We start from the raw sequence: 21,306 nt of genomic DNA, 5'->3' as shown, positions 1-21,306 counted from the left end.
TAATTTCTTCTTATTCCCACAGATCACAAATGAATTCCATGGTCAACGTTTTTCTGCACCTGAAGAAGCGGTTAATGCGTTCAAATCACATGTTTTGGAGGTACCTCAATCGGATCATGGAAAAAATTCTTCGTTAATTAGCTACTTCTCGCATTACCGTGCCTATACCTGTAAAATACAATGCAAACAACCGTATTGAATAGTTCGTAATTTACCGTTATTTACTTTGTAACAAAATCAGTAAATTACACTTCAACATGACTGCTTTCAAAATATGTGTTGGAGGCAGATGGTGAATTCTGCCTCCAGCCAGAATAATTGGACATATCGCCAAATGGCCATACTAGACATGCCAGGGTGCCGAAAATCGCCTTTTGACTAACTTAATTTGGCCATATCCCAAAATGCACACACCTCCATTGAATACGCCGTTGCGGATCTAATTGTAAATAAGCAACTTAACATTGAAGTAGTGCTAACGTGCAGTTTGCTTGTTAGTGGTTTTTGCATTATTCATACAAAATTTGTAAGTAATTCAGCATCGCTCTGAAAGTGTCAACAGCTTAAAAAGCAGGCAATGGAAATGTTACAACAAAGTTGCTCGAAATTTCCTAAAATTGAAACTGGATAGAACGTTTTGGTAAAAATTCCTGATGTCGATAAAGAACGTTTGGCTCCTCGTAATGTTTTGGCTGTTATATTATCGGAGGAAGAAGGTTTGTACCAACTTGGTACATCAACTGGTGTTTTAGATAAACTATATGCAAGAAATGAATTTCGGGTTGTTAATTAAATGAATTTAAAGATGGTTTTAATATCATTTTTCTTTTACAGCCTTAGCAAACAAATACATTGAAATCATCAGATGTTCCTCTTGACATAAAATTTGGTCTGCGAACAATTGCAGCAAAAGAATCTATTTCTTCGCAGGGATTTGTGCTGTGCAACTGTCGTAAACAATAGATATGGGAACAAGAAATGCAAATGTGTAATGAATAAATTAAAATGTAATAGTAATAGTACTTCTTGTTGCAATAACTAATAAAATAAATGTTACGTTATAACTATTTGTGGAATAATTATTTGTTCAATTTAAAATAAATTGCTTCGTTCCGTTCGGCATCGGCTTATGACGTATATAGGCATTTCGGGATGAGTTTAAATAATGTTATCCAGATGCCGTAGTATGGCTGTTCCGGCATCTGGCATGTTTAGTATAACCCTATGGCGATATGTCCAAATATTTCGGCCGAGAGCCAAATTCATCATCTGCCTCTAACATATGTTTAATAAAAATGGAATTTAGAAATATTAAATCCACTAGTTGCGAAAAATGGATTTTGACAAGAGACAAGTGACGTTGCTGATAGTTGCCAGGTTAGAATCTTAGATGACTTGTTAGTTTCTTGGTTTTCAGAAAGAGTAACGTTTTTCAAAATAAATCCAATTGATTCAGTTTGATAATCAACATATTAATTTGTCAGAATGGTAAATAATATTAATATTGTAAATAATATCCAAATTTAATATTGTATCTTTACAATTCAGGGACAAAATCAGTCTGGGCCTGGAGGAAGTGACAAGAAAGAAGAGAAAGACAAAAAGAAAAAGTATGAACCCCCAATTCCCACTAGGGTTGGTAAAAAGAAAAGACGTACAAAAGGACCAGATACAGCTTTAAAACTTCCTGCAGTAACACCTCATACTCGATGCAGACTAAAATTACTGAAGTTAGAAAGAATAAAGGACTATTTACTGATGGAAGAAGAATTTATCCGTAACCAGGAAAGACTGAAACCACAAGAAGAAAAAAATGAAGAGGAGCGATCAAAAGTGGACGATCTTAGAGGTATGAACCCGTTAGTCATCATTTACTTTTCAAGTTATCCCTTCTGAAAATATGTAGATGATTCTATTTTGATCAATAACAGTACAAAAATCTGGTTAGGAATACTGTTGCAATAAATTTGATTTAATAAAATGTTAAGAGGATCCATTATGACAATTGCGAATGGCAAATGGTGATAATTACTACTGATTTCGTTAAAATTTTACTGTTATAGAAAAAATTACATTGTACAAGAATGTATATATATATTACTTTTTTCCTTTGAAAAATCAAATAATTACAATAATTTTTCAATGATTGTAATATCTAAATTAATAATTGAAAGAAATAAGAGAGGGAAAGAAAAAGACAGTTTAAAAACTTGATTTAAAGTTCCACTCCTTTCAATCATTAATTTTTAAGTGATCATTTAATCAAATTCAAGTATTGTTGTCTATGGTTTCATAAAATCAATAGTTGAAATGGGTAAAAGGAGACGTGACGAGTTGTTTAAACTTTAAACCAATTTTTTACACTGTCATATTCTGTCCCTCTTTTATCTCTTTTCAACAATTAATTTAAATATTACAATTACTGAAAAATCATTACAATTATTTAATTCCTCAGATGAAAAAAAGTACCTGAAAGGATGGTTTCTGTGCTCCATTTATATGTATTTTTGTTCAGTGTAATTTTTTCTATAACAAACCAAATTTTTTATGAAATTGGAGAAGGGTAACCTAATCTAGATAATTACCATTTAATTTCTTGTTTAGGGACCCCAATGTCCGTTGGCACTTTGGAAGAAATAATTGATGATAACCATGCGATTGTTTCTACCTCTGTTGGTAGTGAACATTATGTAAGCATTCTCTCATTTGTAGACAAAGATCAGTTAGAACCAGGTTGTTCAGTTCTTTTGAATCATAAGGTAAGTTAAATTAGATTTTTGTAAGTTGGGCAACAGATTCCGATAATTTGAATTGTGCTGGTAAAATACATAAGGTAAAGCACCAGAGCCAGACCCTATAGCTGACACTTTCTAGTTTGATCCTCAAAATAAAAAAAAAACTATTATTATCTTTGTTGTGTTTACACGCTTAAGAAAATATAATAAATCTAAGAGCAGATGTCTTCCGATCTGTCTGCCTCTAGCCACTCATGGAAAGTATCCTGAGTGACCTTCCCCAATGTTTCCTCCAGAACAAGAAGAAAAAATGTTGATGGATTAAAATTATGGCAAAGAGGGAGTTTCTAAACACTAGCAGCTGAGTTGAAAATCACTCTTGATGCAAAAAATGACAAGATCAGATGTAGATGATTGCAAGGTTTTATGTCACTATCTAAATTTATCCCAGCGTATTAACCAGAATTTAACTAAAAGTTTATGAAAAATAATTGTCACTCTAGTACTTGCATTTGTTAGATACTTTTAACGATAATTTTTTGTATATTTTATCAATTAATTAGCAGTATTGACTGTCTGTCACTGGTACTCCGTAATGTCTGACTTTGGTCATGTCATGTTCAGTATAGGACCATTTGCATTTTTAAATAAAAAAATGCATATCCAATTTAATTAAATCAGTTTACTTAGTACCTACCTGCATTGAAAATGAAAGATATTCTTTATTTTTATTTGAAATTATTTTTTTGAATATCATCACTAAAGTGTCTGCCACTGGTGCTCATTCCTTATTATAGTTGTTCATATCCTAAATTAGTAAGTTGGTAAAATCAAAAATACTTTTTGTCTATCATTTTATTGTGAACTTTCTAGGTGCATGCAGTGGTAGGTGTTTTGGGAGATGATACAGATCCAATGGTAACAGTAATGAAACTAGAAAAAGCTCCCCAAGAAACATATGCGGATATTGGTGGTCTAGACACACAGATTCAAGAAATTAAAGAATCTGTTGAATTGCCTCTAACACACCCAGAATATTATGAAGAAATGGGTATTAAACCACCAAAAGGTGTTATTCTCTATGGGCCTCCAGGTACAGGAAAAACATTATTAGCAAAAGCTGTTGCCAATCAAACATCAGCAACATTCTTAAGAGTTGTTGGCTCCGAACTGATCCAAAAATATTTGGTAATAATTTTAATCTGCTTTATCTTGAATTTATAATTTATAACTCAATTATTTAGGGTGATGGTCCTAAATTAGTCCGAGAACTGTTCAGAGTGGCTGAAGAACATGCACCATCCATAGTATTTATAGATGAAATAGATGCTGTAGGTACCAAAAGGTATGACTCAAATTCAGGTGGGGAACGGGAAATACAAAGGACCATGTTGGAATTGTTGAACCAGTTAGATGGATTTGATTCAAGGGGAGATGTTAAGGTATTTTCCTTTAATATGATTTGAAATGATATTGTTCTGTATTGTTATATTGTATGAGCAGAAAAACTGGATAGTGGATTTCAAACCATTCCTAAAGATATTTCTAGACAGTATCATTTTTCTTTTCAACAGCTACATTTTTACGGCATTCGCAACATGTTACATTGATAGAAATCCAAAAAATGCATGTATCCAGATTGCTTTGTATATAGTAAAGCAATTAAAATTAAAAAAAATTTCTGTTTCTGTTATCTGTTCTTTGATATCTCTCCTATTCATTCCTTTTTTCAACCTCTTTATTCTTCTTCTGATATTTTGTACTTTCGTAGATACAATGTCCAAATTTTATAGTTAAAATGACTCAAAACGCCTGTGAAAAGAGAAATGTTTAAACTATAAAATCTGCTGCTACCATAGCACTTGCCATAATTTAGGCTTAGAGTGATTGCAATCCACATAGTCCAGACTACTGGCAAAATTTTGGGACTGCAGTTATAACTGAAAGAAAGCTGGACTTTCTCCTGCAGACCCTTTTAAGTCCATATCATCGAAAGCAGCTTCTTTAATTTGTCCCTGAACACCTAGACTAGTGTAAACGTTAATAATAGAAAACAAGTTATGATTTTGTTGTCATAATGTTGAATGAATCAATGATATGGTAAATCATATGCCCGATGCAACATTATCAGAACTATGAGCTTTGTGGAATTAGTTTGGTGACTCACACAGAGTTAGTATCTTAACTACTTAACACATAACTAAATTTTCAAATTACATGTTACATTACATTTCATTAAATACGATAATGAAGTCTGCATGAGGCTAGAGCAGTCCAAAATTACCTTCAGGAAGTGAACATATCAACTCTAGTTTGGTTTATAAGTGTATTTCATTAAAAATTTCAGGTTATTATGGCAACTAATCGTATAGAAACTCTGGATCCTGCACTTATTCGACCAGGACGTATAGATAGAAAAATCGAATTTCCTCTACCAGATGAGAAGACTAAGAAACGTATTTTCAATATTCATACTTCAAGGATGACTTTAGCCGAAGATGTAAATCTTCATGAACTTATAATGGCTAAAGATGATCTCTCTGGAGCTGATATTAAGGTAGTATAAATACTGCTAATTATATTTCAACAACAGTTTAAAATAAAGTAGGAATTGCATTTTGCAATTTTTAGGTATAAAATTATTAAATATAGAAAGTTGTTTGTTATTTTTTTTAGCAAAGTATATAAAGGATTATTTGTAATACCCTGTTCCTATCTATCCACAACTCTTAATAAGTATGTTATCTATTTACTTGGTTTTTAACAAAAGGTTATTTTAAATATGTTATTTTTAATAAAAATCGATTCTCTGCATCTTCAGAGTTTCCGTGCTCGTCAAAACATTAGGTGAGAACTGATTGAAAATATAAATTAAACTTCCCTTAAAGTAGAAATGAAAGTTGATGTTTATGATAATTTCCCCTATTTGATAAAAATTAATTTTCTCCTGAAGTTAGTCAATCAGAAAATGATTCTAAACACACCTTTTACTCTACCACTACTCCAACACTGTTTGATGATTTATCTTCAGTCCCCGAAGATGAAAATTTGGTTATCGAAACGCTATTAGACAGTGTAATTGTGTAGTGGTAGTATAAACAGTATATTCAGTATTAATATAACTAACAGTTCCAGAATTTCCGATTTAGTTACAATATGATGTATTTTCTTCATGAAGGGTTGTAAGAATAATTATTTTTGTATTATGGGTAATTGTGTCGGATGTGCCATCACTCTAGATTGAGGCGTGCGACTGTGCTGTGCTTTTAGGGTCCCAATTTGATCCTGCCTGACCAGTAGTATAATTATTTTCTAATTTGCATTTGTGAAAAAATGGCATCAACCCCCAGAGAGAGAAAAAAAGCCCTGTCGGCAGGTGAATTGAAACAAATGGCTAATGATATGGAAAAGGGATTAGAGACTGATAAGGACTTTTCTGATACATAGTGATCATGAAACAGAGTCAGAGCAAGAAGGCAGTGATAATGAACTAAAAAAGATGGTACAATCTGATATGAGTGAAGAATCGGTTGTGGAGAGATAATCAAATTATTTTTATGAAAAAAACTGGCATAAATGGTCAAAAAATGCTTCTGTACCCGGTGGCACTTGTGCGATAAATTTCCCATTTACCTGGATTGAGAGGAGAATGAACCAATGATAGCTCAACAACCTGTTCTAAGGACGAAAAAGGGGATGTCATCTATGCCCTTTTTTCAGAAGAAAGAATCAGCTATGTGCCATTTGTGTCAGAGTTACATTTGCAAAAATCACAAGTATACAAAGGTTTTGTATGATAACCGGTAACAAAAGTAAATGTTCTTCATATTATGTTTTAGGTGAAAGTTATAGCTATCAGTTTTTTGTGCAGTACATTATTATTTTATCCATTATTTAACATTATTCTGATACCTTTTAATGATACGTTTTTAATGCCAAAACAGGTTTTGATTTTAATATTATTTTTTTAATATATATATTTGTTTTGACTTTTTTTGTAATGTTTTAATTTTTCTTCAATAAAGGTTAGAAAATCTGAGATATTCTGTATTTTTTTAAATTAGAATATAAAAAATATATTATCCAACAATTTTTATCCACCGCACAGGATACCTTTTTTTGGACGCAAAAAAGCATAGGGTCCATTTTCTGCCATACCAGTTAAGGGTTAAAACTTTGTTTCAGATTGAATGTATTCAAATTGTGAGTTACTTTTTGCCTATAATTGAAAAATAGGGCAATTCAAGGAAGAATGTTTTGAATTCTGTATTAAACATAAAAGTTATTTTTTCAGTTTATAGTGATAAAAACAATTATGATTTTTAGGCGATTTGTACCGAAGCTGGTTTGATGGCATTAAGAGAGAGAAGAATGAAAGTTATGAATGAAGATTTCAAGAAGTCCAAGGAAAGCGTTCTTTACCGCAAGAAGGAAGGAACACCTGAAGGACTATATCTTTAAATAAATAGCTTCACTTGCAATTACTGAGTTGTATTTAATATTTTTCATAATAAATTATGTATAACAACAGTAATGTTATATTATTTTAATAACAACGTAAACCTTCCATTAACACTGTTTTGAAACTTTTTCTTGGATAATTTCATGGGGTGTGGGTAGCATTGCCAGGCGTCCGGATAAAGCCTAAGTCAACATTGCTTTCCAGAATTCCTAACTATCGTCAGCAATACTTTGCAATCCCAGGACATAACGCAAATATTGAAAGAATTTTTTCCTTGTTAGGTCAACAATGGTCAAAAGAACGCAACTCGATTACATTTTGACACTGTAGCTAAAATGTTGGTTGTAGAATTTAATTTAAAACATCAGATGACATCATGGTAAAATGGAGACAATATTTTAGAGACCTTCGAGAAGGAACGGCTAAAAAAGATACAAGAAACAAAGAGACTACAAGACAAATAGGATTAACGGAAACCCAAACAACAAAAGATGAAGTAAGTTGAAAACAAATACAACAGGCAATACAGAAACTGAAACTAGGAAAAGTACCAGAAATAGACCAAATAATGAGATACATTATGAAAGTGGCAGTAAGAGAAATAATCAGTACGAAAATTACAGAATTTCAAGTTTTTAGCTTTCCTGAAATTTAAGGAAACAAATTTTATCTGAGAAAATTTTGTTAAATAAAAGACGACCCATCTTATTTATAAACGAACAATCACCCCTTGAATTTTGTCGCATGAATTTAGAAAGACCCGTTATATGGCAAATGATTAACCAAATGTATATTGGAATTTAAATTAACAAAATTTCATGATTATCCTCAAAACTTTGAAAATAAAAATAGTCCAGGCTACCAAGGTAAGAATATTATTATATATATAACCTTTAATTTCCATGAACCTGCATCGATTTGCATGAAAATTTGGAATTGAGCTTGACGTACCCTTATCTTTAAATTCTACCCTATGCCGATATGTGCTTATTAGGGATGAAAACTACCTCTTATTGCAAAAATCAATTAAACTAAGTATAAGCATTTATTCAGCAGAAAAAAACTTGAAGATTTGAATAAAAGTTACTTAATACTTTAATATAGTATATATAATGTTTTAGCCCTGCTTGAAGTATTTCATCCCTTATAGAGCACCCCCAGTTAATATAAAATTTAAAAAAATATTCAATTACTTTGTGGTAGCTTATTTATATTTAATTGACTTTTTGTTTGTGTTCAACTCAGATATTTTGCATCCCACATGTTAAACCCTTACAAATCATCACTTATTCCGAAAAAAATTGAGAACAAATATTTATAGAGGTATTTATTCTTTTTGATTATTAATTTGTTTTAAATGGACATCTTTTTATTTGTTTTCACTTGAATACTTTGCACTACTTAAATGTTTACATATTTCTCGAAGTAAATCATCGGCAAAGCAGATAAGCATATTTAATAATGTTAATACAAAATCTTTATATTGTACAAAAAATATTTTCTTTCTTCGTTCAAGTGGCACTTTTTACTGAATCTTCACATTCGCTTCCACATTACAAAGGGCAACAATTTTCCTGCCAAGTAAAGGTTTCAATATTATCAAGTGTTGTATCATATTTTCTTAATTTTACTTTCGAAGGACTAATATTTGTGCTGCTTTCAGACATTCTTTCCACAGATTCAACATTTTTTGAATATGTATAACGATTTATATATGAAGCATGAAGATGCAGATACTTAGACAGGTCAAGTGTTGCATACTTTTTGTAGCCTCTCTCAATAGAAACTAATTTTATAGTTATTTACGTTATAAGTCCGGGAAGTGATTTAGTACGGTACGAGATAGATGTTTATGGACGAGATGACGAAAGAGCCGAGTCAAGAATATTCATGCAGACATATTGAATTTTTGGGAATACAAAAAATATTTTCCAAAAGAATGGCTGTTATTAAAATGTAGTAAGAGCAGTTGTTTTTTAGAAGCATTCTTCATTATGGTCTAAATACTCGATGGTCAAATCAATGATTATAGTTAATAAGATTGTCAATATTTTCTATTATTCTAAGCTTTAAAAAAAAAAACAAAGTGTAGACCATCATCCATACCAGTCGAAGGTACTAACAAAGGAAGAAGTTGAAACATTTATGAGGGACGCCCCAAACAAAGAATACTTACTGGTGTTATCACATTAATTGGCATTGCCGGAGGTTGTCGAAGAGAAGACAATTTGCTCCTCTATCAATCAAAAATTTTCATCTCCTAGTTGGGATGGAGCTCACCTCTAGAGCAAAAACACACATCGGCGTAGGGTAGATTTTGCTTTCAGAGGTATTCCCTACCTGCTATCAAAATTTCATTAAAATCCATGCAAGTTCATGGAAATCGGAGGTGAAAACTTTGGTAGCCTGGACTATAATGGTTTGAAATTCAATTGGCGAAGAAAAAAAATGAAAATACATTTTTCCTTTAGCAAAGAGGTGGGTAGTGCGCGACCTAACTGCTAGACCATCTCGTTTTTTATAATTATGATACTTACATAATAGATTTCTGCAGCATCATGAGAGACCAAATGCTTACAAAATAAATTACTACACCATCTCTATGTGGAAAAAAAGTTTTATTAATTACCAAGAAATGATCAATGGTTTTGTGGGTTTTCCTATTTGTAGGAGTTAAACAATTCTGCGAAAATTAAAATCAATAGATTAATTGGAAGTTAGTTAAATATTGATTGTTAACTTCCATCAAGACAGACAAACAAAGTGAGTTGAGTAAAGTGTTTCAATTAATAAACTCTGAATTGAATAACCCGATTTGAATCAACACACTTCATACATAATAATTATAAAGTTTAAATAAAATTATTATTGAGTTCGCTACGCAATGGATGAAATAATTTTTGGTATATCGTTAATAACAAATATTGAGATATATAAATTTAACAACTTATTATTTCCGAAGGGCAGATAATTTGGTTACCTACCGGCCCTATTATGCATCTATTTAACAAGATAATATTTACTCAGGATATCATACATTTGTTAGTTCGTTGTTATTCAATTGTTTAATTTAAGCTTCTTTCAACAAGACATTCTTGTCCGAAACATTTCTTTGTGACACAAAAGTGCGTTAAGACATTTTCTATTTCTTTAATAGTGAAATGAAGTCTCTAATACTCTTTGTAATTATTTCTTTATTATTTGTACTTGAGGTGAGTTGAAATGATTATTAGTTTACCGTATCCATTCTTTGGCTTGAAAGTAATTCCGCTCAGAATTAGATGAATAAAAGAACATTGTGTTAATGCGTATTCTTGACACAACTAAATTGATATACGAAGTTCATTTGTAAAGTAATTTTCTATCATTCCCCGGGGTATGCTGCAATCAACTGTCGGTTTGTATCAAGCACAACGACATGACGCAATTTTGAGCTTGCTGTAGTTTGTACAGCGTATCCTGTTTGAAATAGCCGAGTTAGTTAGAAACTTCAACTACTTATATACAAGACATCACCTATATTTAAAAGAATCACGACAATGTTTTTTCTTCTAACCAAATTGACGTAGACTTAGGATCTGAGCCTGAACTTTTAATATGACCATTGTATAAAGAATAGGATAGTAGGTTAACCTTATGAGGATATCATTTGACGAGGTGGACGCCACCAATAGATGGCAGTGGAGAGTTGGCGTCCACAGCACATCTTTTCTTATTGTACGTCGTAGCTTGAATTACGTGTTTTCTTAGCTTTGGTTGCCGAATTACCCCAATAACAGATGGCGCCAAAATTATTTGAAATATATTAAACCCTTAAGCTGTGTTGTATAGTTTCTTATTTTGGCTGCCTATAGCAACGTTGTAATTTGAGTTCATTATTGTATTGTGTTCGTTGTGCTACTGTTGAGTTTCGTTGGTTGTGCATTTGGATTATTTTTTTATTCGAGAATCTTTGAACTTGGATATATATTTCATTTTTAAGGTAAGTGGATATTATTACAATTAATATACATCACTACTCTCTTAGTTAATATATTCAAATTATAAGAGGCGCTAGATGTATAAATGATACAGCTTAAAATTTCGAAAAAAAAAACTGTATATTTAGCGAACTACTTACTAAAATGTATTTATATAACAAATAATCACTTCTTTTCAATTTTTTAGAAATGGCTGGAAATAAGTGTAATTATTTCAAGTGTGGACTAAGTAAGAGATCAGATCCTACAATTAAAATGTACCGATTTCCTGTGAATGACCCTACCAGATGTCAAAAATGGATCATACACTCGGGTGAGTTATTCTTAAGAGAATTATTTTTCATAAAGTAATAAAAAATAGTGAATGTGAATAGGCAATGAGTTTATTTGTATTATAGTCACATTGCACTTTATATGAGTACAATGATTTACTACAAATTCCAAATCCATTCAATCTTATAAACTTATCAAAAGTACTTGAATCATACCTAAATTTAAACTTAGAAGCCACCTTCTTAGTAAAGACAAACAGAATAGAATAAAACATTTTTGAAAATATTTCAAACTTATAGATAAACACAACTAACCGAATACAAAGGACTGAACTTTAATATTTCACAAAAATTGAAATAGTATTTTTTGTTATTTTTTTATGTTTATGAAATAAGCACATAATTATAAGGTAGTGTTTCTGTGTGTTTATATTTGGAAATTATCCTGTTAATGAGGCAAAAATTTCACCTGTTCAAATGTATATAGACTGTTTTTTTATAACATATTATAATATGGTTATAATACTATATTCTATGCCATAACAGATTGACAAAATAGTGACAATTAGGGAGAAAATTATAATTTTCTCCATTCTCAAGTTATACATGAAAATTATGCTTTTGTTTTATCCAGTATAGAATGTTTGAATGAAATACTATCAAATACTAGTTTTATTTGAATACAAATTTACTATAGACATGTACCAACAAATCTTCGATACGACGTTTCGTGCCTTCACCAGGCAAACATATTGGTTTTTAATCAGGATATGCTTATTTATTAAAATTATTAGTCAATTTAAGCGATATAGCACACTTTTATCTCGAATAACTAACATCACTAATGATTATTCTTAAATACGTTTCTGTCTAGATACTCATTTTGATTTTGTCAAAAAGTGTACTGAGAGCTTTACTTTAAACATTACCTGGTGTTTTCGATATAAAAAAGAACTTTTTCAACCAATGTAATATCCCTCCATAATATAATCACCATTTTTGTCCATTGTTTATTTTTGTCCTCCTATCTATTAAGGGTAAGAATATAGTAATGCCATTCATATACCATCTTATGATTGTTGAATACTTTCAATAAAAATGAATTTTAGTTTCAATTTTATTATATATATTGCAAAAAAACACATTTAACAAGAGATAATTTTATTTGCTAGTAAGTACCCGCTTTTATGACCATACATACTTGGTTCAGATAAGTAGACCTTTTGCCTGCTTTTATTATACCATTAAACAAACAGATGGTTTTGTAAGCATTTATGGTCTTATTGTAAAATATAATTTCTGAAAGTTGAAGATAGCAACAAGCTCCTCAAGTACATATTTCCAGTCATACATTATGAATGAATTTATCATCTCAACAAATATTGATGTTACTTATTTATTTCGCGATTTATCTATCCATAACTTCCTACTGTGATAATAGAAACAGCCTATTTGAAACTATGGAACAAATTAATTATTTTTAAATTTAAGTTTATAACTTTCATCTCTCCAATGTGAAACCAGGACTGGTCCTGGGTTAGTTGGTACACTTCTTCCTAAGGATGAGGTCATTGTATAAATATCTTTACACTATGATAAAACTGTCAAAACGATTATTATTAGGTATTTTAGTAGTAGTTCATAGGACAATTTTTTTTCTTTATTAGAAAGAGTTTTTTTATTTATTGGTCTTAGCCAAATTTTCGCATTGATCCGCAACTTTCACTAGAAAGCCAATGAATATAATATTTATATTAAAATCAGATTATTTAAATATCTTCGGTACATATATACTTATTTGTATATTTTTTATTTCTGTTTTTGTTACAATTCATTTGAATGGTCTTTTTCGTTTGATTTTAAAAACCCTTATTAAAGATAAGTATGAGAGTGCTTTTACCGTTGTTGTGAGCATACCAAGAAATTTCAATGATGTGTAGTTGTTTTTGAGAATGATACACAGGTATGGAATTATCTTAACACAATTCGGGAAAATTCTGTCATTCCGACGATGATAAAGATACAATTAGGGAAATTCCAAATAACGGTACTACTAGTCGTTATTCCATTTATCCCCGTTATTGCAATGAAATAAATTCTAGTTTTTGAACATAAAAAAATACTACTTTACCATAACCATTACAATAAATATGTATGTTAACATTGATGTTCCTTATTTCAGGTAATGCTGTTTTGGCAAACCTAAGCCAGAAATCACTAAGAAATTAGCTGATCTGCAGCAAACATTTCAGTGAAAATATTAGTCAATCTAAAAGATTGCCTACTACTGCTGTACCATTCCGCTACAAAAATGATGAAGATTCAGAAAGTGAATCGGATAGGGAAAATTTGGATGAACGAATAATTCAATTGAATGTTTCCTTACATCCACAAACATATTCAAATAGTGATTTTATTGCCCCGATTCATTCCAGAAACATTGACATGACTGATAATTCTATCAGTAACCATGAAGATGAAGAGTGGCTGAAAGAGTTACAGAACCTTCCATCTTGTTCTATGAGAATTGGAGGTAGGAAGCAGTCATTGCAAGAAGAAAATGAACGGTTGAGAAAGGAACTAACCAATGCTAGGAAAAAAGTCAATAACCTGAATACTCCATTGAGAGCTACAACAAAAAGCATTATGAAAATGCAACTCTCTGAGAACGTTTTGTATGGAGAAGGAACTCTCACGAATTTTGAAAAATCTCTTTTGAAGATGCAATCACGACATAAGATGAAATCCCCATGGTTACTTTCTGAAAAGAAAACTGCCCTGTTATTATTTTATAAAGTACCTAAGACAGATATTTGCTACAAAAAGGGTTTATTTTGCAAGCAATATCAACAGTGAAATCATAGGTTGGCAATTTCCGTTGCAAACCTGGATTCAATGAAAAAATTTTAATGCACCTCACTTTAAAGGCGGATACGATGCTGCCTTACGAGAAGAAATATATTCTGATGTTCGACGAAATGTCTATTAAGAGGAATCTTCAGTACAACATGAAAACAGATTTAATTGAGGGTTTCGAAGATCTGGGCGAGTTTGGAAGAAAGCCTTTCCCTGCCACTGAAGCTCTGGTTCTCATGATCAGAGGAATCTATAGCAACTGGAAAATTCCTATTGCCTACTTTGTATCGAATGGTGGGGTGTCATATACTTCTTTATGGTGTATAATTACCAAGGCATTGGAAAAACTTAGTGAGACAAAACTAGATACTATAGGCACAGTATGGGATTTATCAACTACCAATCAAAAACTCATAATGCATTTAGGGGTTATCAAAAACCAACCTTATTTTTTTCATAATGAGAAAAAATATTATGCTTTTGGTGCTCCCCATCTGTTTAAATGCGTTAGAAACAATTTTTTGAACAATAGTTTCATATTTAATGGGCAGTTCATATGTTTTGCTGACATTCGAAAAATTTATGATCTTGATAAAAGGAGCCACACAGGAAGGTCTTATTGAAACTGACTGATAAGCACATCAATCGGAATTCTTTCGAAAAAATGAAGGTTAAATTAGCTGCCCAATTGTTGAGTTACAGTGTTTATTCTGCCATAATGACATCTTTGCAAACTGGTGAACTTATTTCAAGAACAGCTATAAACACGGCTAACTTTGTTCTAACCATGAACAATTTATTTGATGCACTGAATAATACACGTTTACAATCAACAAAACCATGTAATCGTGTTCTGAGCGATACGAATCCATAAGTGCTAGCAGCTTTAAGCTCAGGATATGATTTATTGGAAAATCTATACAAAGTTGGAAAAAGGGGAAATTTGACCAGAACTGATAGATTTGATGGTTTTCTTCTCATCATTAACTCCGTTAAACAATTTGCAAGTGATCAAAAAAATGTTTCAATTATTTATTCACAGGCAGACTAATTCAAGATCCACTTGAAAATCAATTTTCTGTTTATTGTCAAAGAGGAGAGTATAACAGAAACCCAACAGTGAAAGCATTTCGAGCTGCATTTAAAATAAATATTGTCGCCAATCTAATGAGACCATCTAGAAGTGCTAATGCAGGCAGTCAACTGGATGATGATGATAATATACTGCTTTTACCAACAGATGACAATGAAGCACACGCTTCATTAAATGTTGAAGAAGAATCATCATCCGAACAAACAGATTCATCCACCAATTCAATTTCTTCCGAGGTACATTCAAATGATATTGCGACGTTAGAAAATTGTTCTGTTGTATATTTTGGGGGTTATTTAATTTAAAAAATTCAGATCGCTTCAATTGCAAAGTCTGTAAAGTCAGTTTAGAAGCTTCTGATGACATAAACAGTGGACAAGAGCTTCTGATATTCTATAAGAATTATTATTTAAATGTGCATTGAAAACTCCAACAACATTATTGAAAAATTTCACCATGATAGTACTTAATAGCTTCGACAAAAATATATGAAAAATTTCAGATAGTGAAATAATATTAAATTTGAAAAAGAAAATTGTTGGAAAAATAGAAAAAATTCTTCCCAAGTGGTATGCAACAAATGCAATCTGTGGTTGTAGTCATAGGCAATACATTTTCAATTTATTATTGCGAACTCAGATTTTCAAATATTGTAAAACTTTTTCAAAACTAAACAAACTAAAAAAATGATAAATTATCAATAATTCAGCATAAATGAACAATCAATATATTTTGTATGTATGTGTATTATTATATATAATAAGATGGTTTAAGACTGATGCAAAAAATTTTCATACATTTTTCAAGGTCCATTCACAGTAGATTATATTTTCGATAAAAGGTGAATATTGAAATATTTGCGTGGATTGTGGTTTGATTTCCAATATTCAACAACAAAATGAATAAAGAAAAACCAGGTTGTTTAGTGGATTTTGTCAATTTCTTTCTGTGGTCAATATTAAGAGCTACTTTGTATATATTTTCTTGATAACACATAGTCCAAATGGGTCGGGTACTGGTTATAAAAAAAATAAATTCCAGAAAACAAAAATATTAGAATGTGAATAATGTTCTGAAGCAACACTATCATACTTTTCAACAAACATTTTGAGAATTTGCAAAAGTTTTAAAATTACAATAAATTTACTCAATTCGGCCATTCGAATTTCCCACTAACAATGTTGTAGCTGTAAAATGCACAGGGAATATATACAGCAGCGTATTACTTGTAGTTTCTGATAATTTTTTCAAACACCCAGTCTATAATTATTATAATGTTAAATCAACAATTTCATAAAAAGTGTAATTATTATTTTTACTTTATTTAATATTTCTGTTCGATATTTTCTAATAAATTCATTTACTAAAACTTTGATTGTTTTATTTAGTTATCTAATATGAAGGATGCAATGACCTCAGAGCAAAAATCCATGATTTCTGACGTTTATGCCAAAATCTAACATTTTTTTTATTTACATTAATTAATTTCAATTTATTCATAATGTTCTTCATAACTTCACATTGTATTGAAAATACAAAATTTTAACTCATCCTACTCTATTTATATTGAAATCCGTCTGTTTACAATTTAACTGAAAGTCCAAGCATTAGGTAATGCCATAAGATGTTTATTGCCCAACCGACCTCTGACCTGTTAGAACTTTCATGCTAAACAATTATCATCTAGGTATCTTTAGAATTATAAGCAACAAATAGATTTAGTAAGTTCCGAATATCGACGACGGCATTTCTTCAAGAATGGACATATTGCACAATTGAAGAATTCTACAATGTCATTAATTGAATTATTAGTACGATATTGTATTATGATACATTTAGTATATTTCATCTCGTTACGTTTGAAATATTAGTATAGTTAGAACTTTTTACAAGTTATTTTTGATTTTATCAAATATATTAATACAGTACGAAAGCGGAACAAAATCAAAAATATTTTTCCCAGGAAGAAAGGGGAAAATGGATAAATCACATAAATCAACTGAAAGTTAAAAAAAAACATATCAAATAACCAGGACTTATTTTTTCACCTCTTCAAAATATTATCAAAATATGAATGTTTCAAAAATACATTCACAACCGAGGTTCTGAAATCACAAATTCATATTATTTCAATCACCAAAGGAAAGTATATATATTTTATATACCTTTGCGCAAGGATCCTTCTTTCTATCCCAAATTCAAGTGATTAACAGATTTATGAAAAATTATTTGTTTTATTTGCTAGTGCTACACGAACTCATTACAAAAATCTTTTTTTTATACATTGAAATTGGTGACAAATAGTATTGAGATTAAGTTTATTTTCGGTTCGAGATGAATACATGCTATAACATTATTAGAAACATATTTCAAAATACGCCCTATCCATCTATTGTAAAGATTCCTATCGAATAGGTAATTTTTGTCACTTTCGTAATAAAAATTAAAATTGGCAACAATGTACTGTCGGTTCGAATTTCGAAGATAAAGAGAACCTTCACATTTAGTTGGGATCTTTCCAAAAAAATTTAATTGTTGAAAATAGTGCTGTTTATTTCAGATGGCACTAAGCTACGGGTCATTTTAATGAAGAACAAGCGTAAAAGTAACTAGATGGCGTGCAAAATTGCCACAAATGGTTTTAACATTGTCACTGTTCTACTATCCTATTCTTTATACAATGATATGACATTCTTTATACAATACTGAATAATTTAAATTTTATTCATGGCACGTAATTTGAATTATTTGAAGGTAGTTCATAGTACTACCACAGAACTAATGAATTTTCAAATTTATATTTCTCTAAATTGCATATTTTCAACCTATAATATCATAAAAGATGTAATGTTGATAATTATTATGAATAAAACAAATTTGGAAATTTATTAGTTGCAATCTTTTTAGGAGAAAAATATGAGGTGTGTGTATTTAGTAATAAGTAACAAAATATTGCTTACAAAAATAGCTAATTAAAATGTTAAGTAATTTTTACATCTTTACATTTTTACATCTTTATGTTGGCCGCACAGTTGAAAAAGTGCAGGTTACCACAACTATCAAAAGCAGTCAAAAAACTATCCTTGAAAGGAATATCAGCTGATATTCAAGCACAAGAGCAGTGACTTAAGTTTGGTTTATGCAGCCAAAATTAAAAGTTACCATTAAGCTAACAAATTAAATTACTTATTGAAAGACACTGAAATGGTACTTGTAGTTCATGCAGAAAATTAACAGTAAATTTAAATTAAAATTAAACTAAGAGTTCGCCCAAATCTAACTTCTTAGTTCAATTTCTTAATTTTGTGAGGTTATGGGCATTGTTATACGTTATGTCAGTCTGTATTGATTATATTGATTTGTTTATAATATCCTTGTTCTTTGGTTATGGAAATATTACTCGCGTTATTTCGCTGCTTTTTGCCGTGATGCTTTATTTTTAAACTAATATAAAAAAATAGGAAAAGGAAATGTCTCAAAGTTAGCAATGTTATTTAGTCGATGGAACACTGATAGACAGTGTCAGGAGCTTTTCACATTTATACAAGAAAAAGGAGTCATACAGGAAAATTTTATTGGTTTACAAGTAATTCATGAATATCCTTAATTTACTGCTTAAACCAAAAAATTAACAAGAAAGTTCAGTTTAATGTTAATTTAGTTTTAATTTTGGCTGCATTAACCAAGCTTTATAGTAACTCATATTGACAGTGGAATTTTGGAGGAAAATAGTATAATCCTTATATCTAAAAATAATTGAAACTAAGATATTTGCAACAATGCCAATGTGAAAAAGAAATTGGATACACTGATCACTGAATATCGTCATGATGATAGTGAAAATATGATAATTTTGTATTTTTCGTGACATGTCGTCAAAAACAAACCACAAGCAAGATTTTAAATCATGATTATATGAGAATATTATAAATAGTTCAGCTGTCTACTACACTTGCATTCAAACCTGAATTTTTAAATGTACCAAGAAAGTAGCTTATGTTTAGTTTTTTGGTCTAGTGAAAAAAATTACTTCTAGAGGAAAAAATACTCACTTTATAAAAAGCCTAAATTAAACATCTTTAAATCTTTAATTAACAAATTGCAATACTACGACTTCAGGGAAACACCTCTAGCATGGTTTAAGTTATACCTAACCAACAGAAGTCAGTCAGTCATAATATTATTTAATTACGGGCACGCTAAATACCGGTTTAATTTTGCTGTGGACTTAAATACTAATTATTATCTATCACTATTACCTATAATTTTGTTAATCAATGCGGTTTCCTTCTGTAGACTGAAATTTTATTGTATTTGTATCTTTATTTAGTTATTTTTGTTTTGTAATTTTGTCCACAAATTGTTAAAATTTTTTAACAATAAGCATTCCTCTCTCTCTCTCTCTCTCTCCAAGAACCAATAGTAGAAATCTTGTTAGCACTCTTGTCTCTAACCAGAGTTTACTGACATCATAATTAATCAATTTCACTTCTAGTCATGTTTCTTTTTGTATATTTGTACAATTAACACAAAATTCGAAGATGAAATAGATAATAACAAATAATTATATCATTGAGTAATTCGTCTACTTTTTCCTGAATTTTGAAAGACCTCTTGTCTATATCTTTCAAACCAATGTTCTTCCATCTTATAATCTTGTAAAACTGTAAGATCTATTCATTTAAAACACGAAATATTACAACATGTGTATGCTTTTTAGGTATTTACTGAAACACGAACAGCTCCGAATTTGAAATACCAAGAAGCAAGAAAAAAATGTCAAGATGATCCTAAAACTACCTTAGATCGAGAAACATTGAAAAATGCTTTCAGGGGCGATATCAACACCGCTGCATTTGGCGGTCACGCTGTTTGTATTTACAGACATCTTGGGATACTGGACGAACAAGCTAATATCAATAGAATTAAACTTAGAGAGAGTTTGGATTATATTATTGTCAATCAAAAACAATTGGATGCCGCAGTAAAGGAATGTTCTCAGAAGAAAAACACTCCAGAAGAAACCGCTGTTGAAATTTTTAAGTGCACTAAGCGAGCCATGGCTCCGTATTTACCACATTATGACCAATGAGAAGCGTTTGTAAAAAGAATTGTTATTATTTTTATTGACAATTTCAATTAAAGCATCTTTATAATTATTAGTTTGATTATATAAAATAATTAATTTGAAATATGAAGTTATAATTCATATTTATTTGGAAAAAGAGTTTAACCTCTCTATGTGGGTACGTCATTAAAACTTTGAAGTGGATTTATAGTTCTGAAGTTGGCAAATATGTTTATTTATAAACTAAATATTACTTCTAAACTTGAAGTTTGCGGTATGTTTATATAACAGAAACTTTGTAAGAAACTTAATTAAGGACCCGAGTTTCTACATTGATCAAAATATCTTGAATAGTATGTTATTTTCACCACTGTTAATGTGAAATATCCCCATACAATAAAATGTAAGAAATAAGAAACTTTGAGATCGTTTCTAAGTTCCATAAATAAAATTAAAAATGAAAATAACATCAAATAAGAAAAGTTCTAAACAGAAAAAACCTACTTCAAATAAATTGAGATGAAATAAGTACTTCAAAGCACTTCAGGGCACGCAGAACATTATTTTCTAGATCAAGTGTTTTTTTATGCAATTGCCTGCAGTGGACATACTAGGTATTTCAAAAAGTGCGGTACTTCGCATATTAAATGAAAATTTGGACATGAAAAAGCTGTGCGCAAGATGAGTGCCGCGTTTGCTCACAGAGGAACAAAAACAGCGTCGTGAAGATGTTTCCAACTAATGTTTGGCAATTTTGCTCAGAAATAATGCCGAATTTTTCCACCATTTCATTACCATGAATGAAACGTGGGTCCATTACTTCACACCCCAAACAACTGA

The 21,306-nt window shown here is 30.6% G+C and overlaps 2 protein-coding genes across 2 annotated transcripts; both read left to right on the top strand.

Annotated features, from left to right (window-relative positions):
- Nucleotides 1-1,345: 1,345 nt before the first annotated feature.
- LOC130443620 (26S proteasome regulatory subunit 4) lies at nt 1,346-7,269 on the top strand. Its single transcript, XM_056778404.1, has 7 exons — nt 1,346-1,488; nt 1,549-1,849; nt 2,605-2,759; nt 3,609-3,923; nt 3,980-4,177; nt 5,083-5,292; nt 7,062-7,269. Exons 1-7 carry the CDS (start codon nt 1,486-1,488, stop codon nt 7,194-7,196), a joined length of 1,317 nt encoding a protein of 438 aa, XP_056634382.1. The 5' UTR covers nt 1,346-1,485; the 3' UTR covers nt 7,197-7,269.
- Nucleotides 7,270-10,256: 2,987 nt separating this feature from the next.
- LOC130443619 (uncharacterized) lies at nt 10,257-20,740 on the top strand. The gene is made up of 2 exons (XM_056778402.1): nt 10,257-10,409; nt 20,119-20,740. The coding sequence occupies exons 1-2, from the start codon at nt 10,359-10,361 to the stop codon at nt 20,488-20,490; spliced, it is 423 nt and encodes a 140-aa protein (XP_056634380.1). The 5' UTR covers nt 10,257-10,358; the 3' UTR covers nt 20,491-20,740.
- The last annotated feature ends 566 nt before the right edge of the window (nt 20,741-21,306 follow it).

This window comes from Diorhabda sublineata, chromosome 4, assembly GCF_026230105.1.
Source record: "Diorhabda sublineata isolate icDioSubl1.1 chromosome 4, icDioSubl1.1, whole genome shotgun sequence".
NCBI lineage: Eukaryota > Metazoa > Arthropoda > Insecta > Coleoptera > Chrysomelidae > Diorhabda > Diorhabda sublineata.
This window is presented reverse-complemented; position numbering and strand designations above follow the sequence as displayed.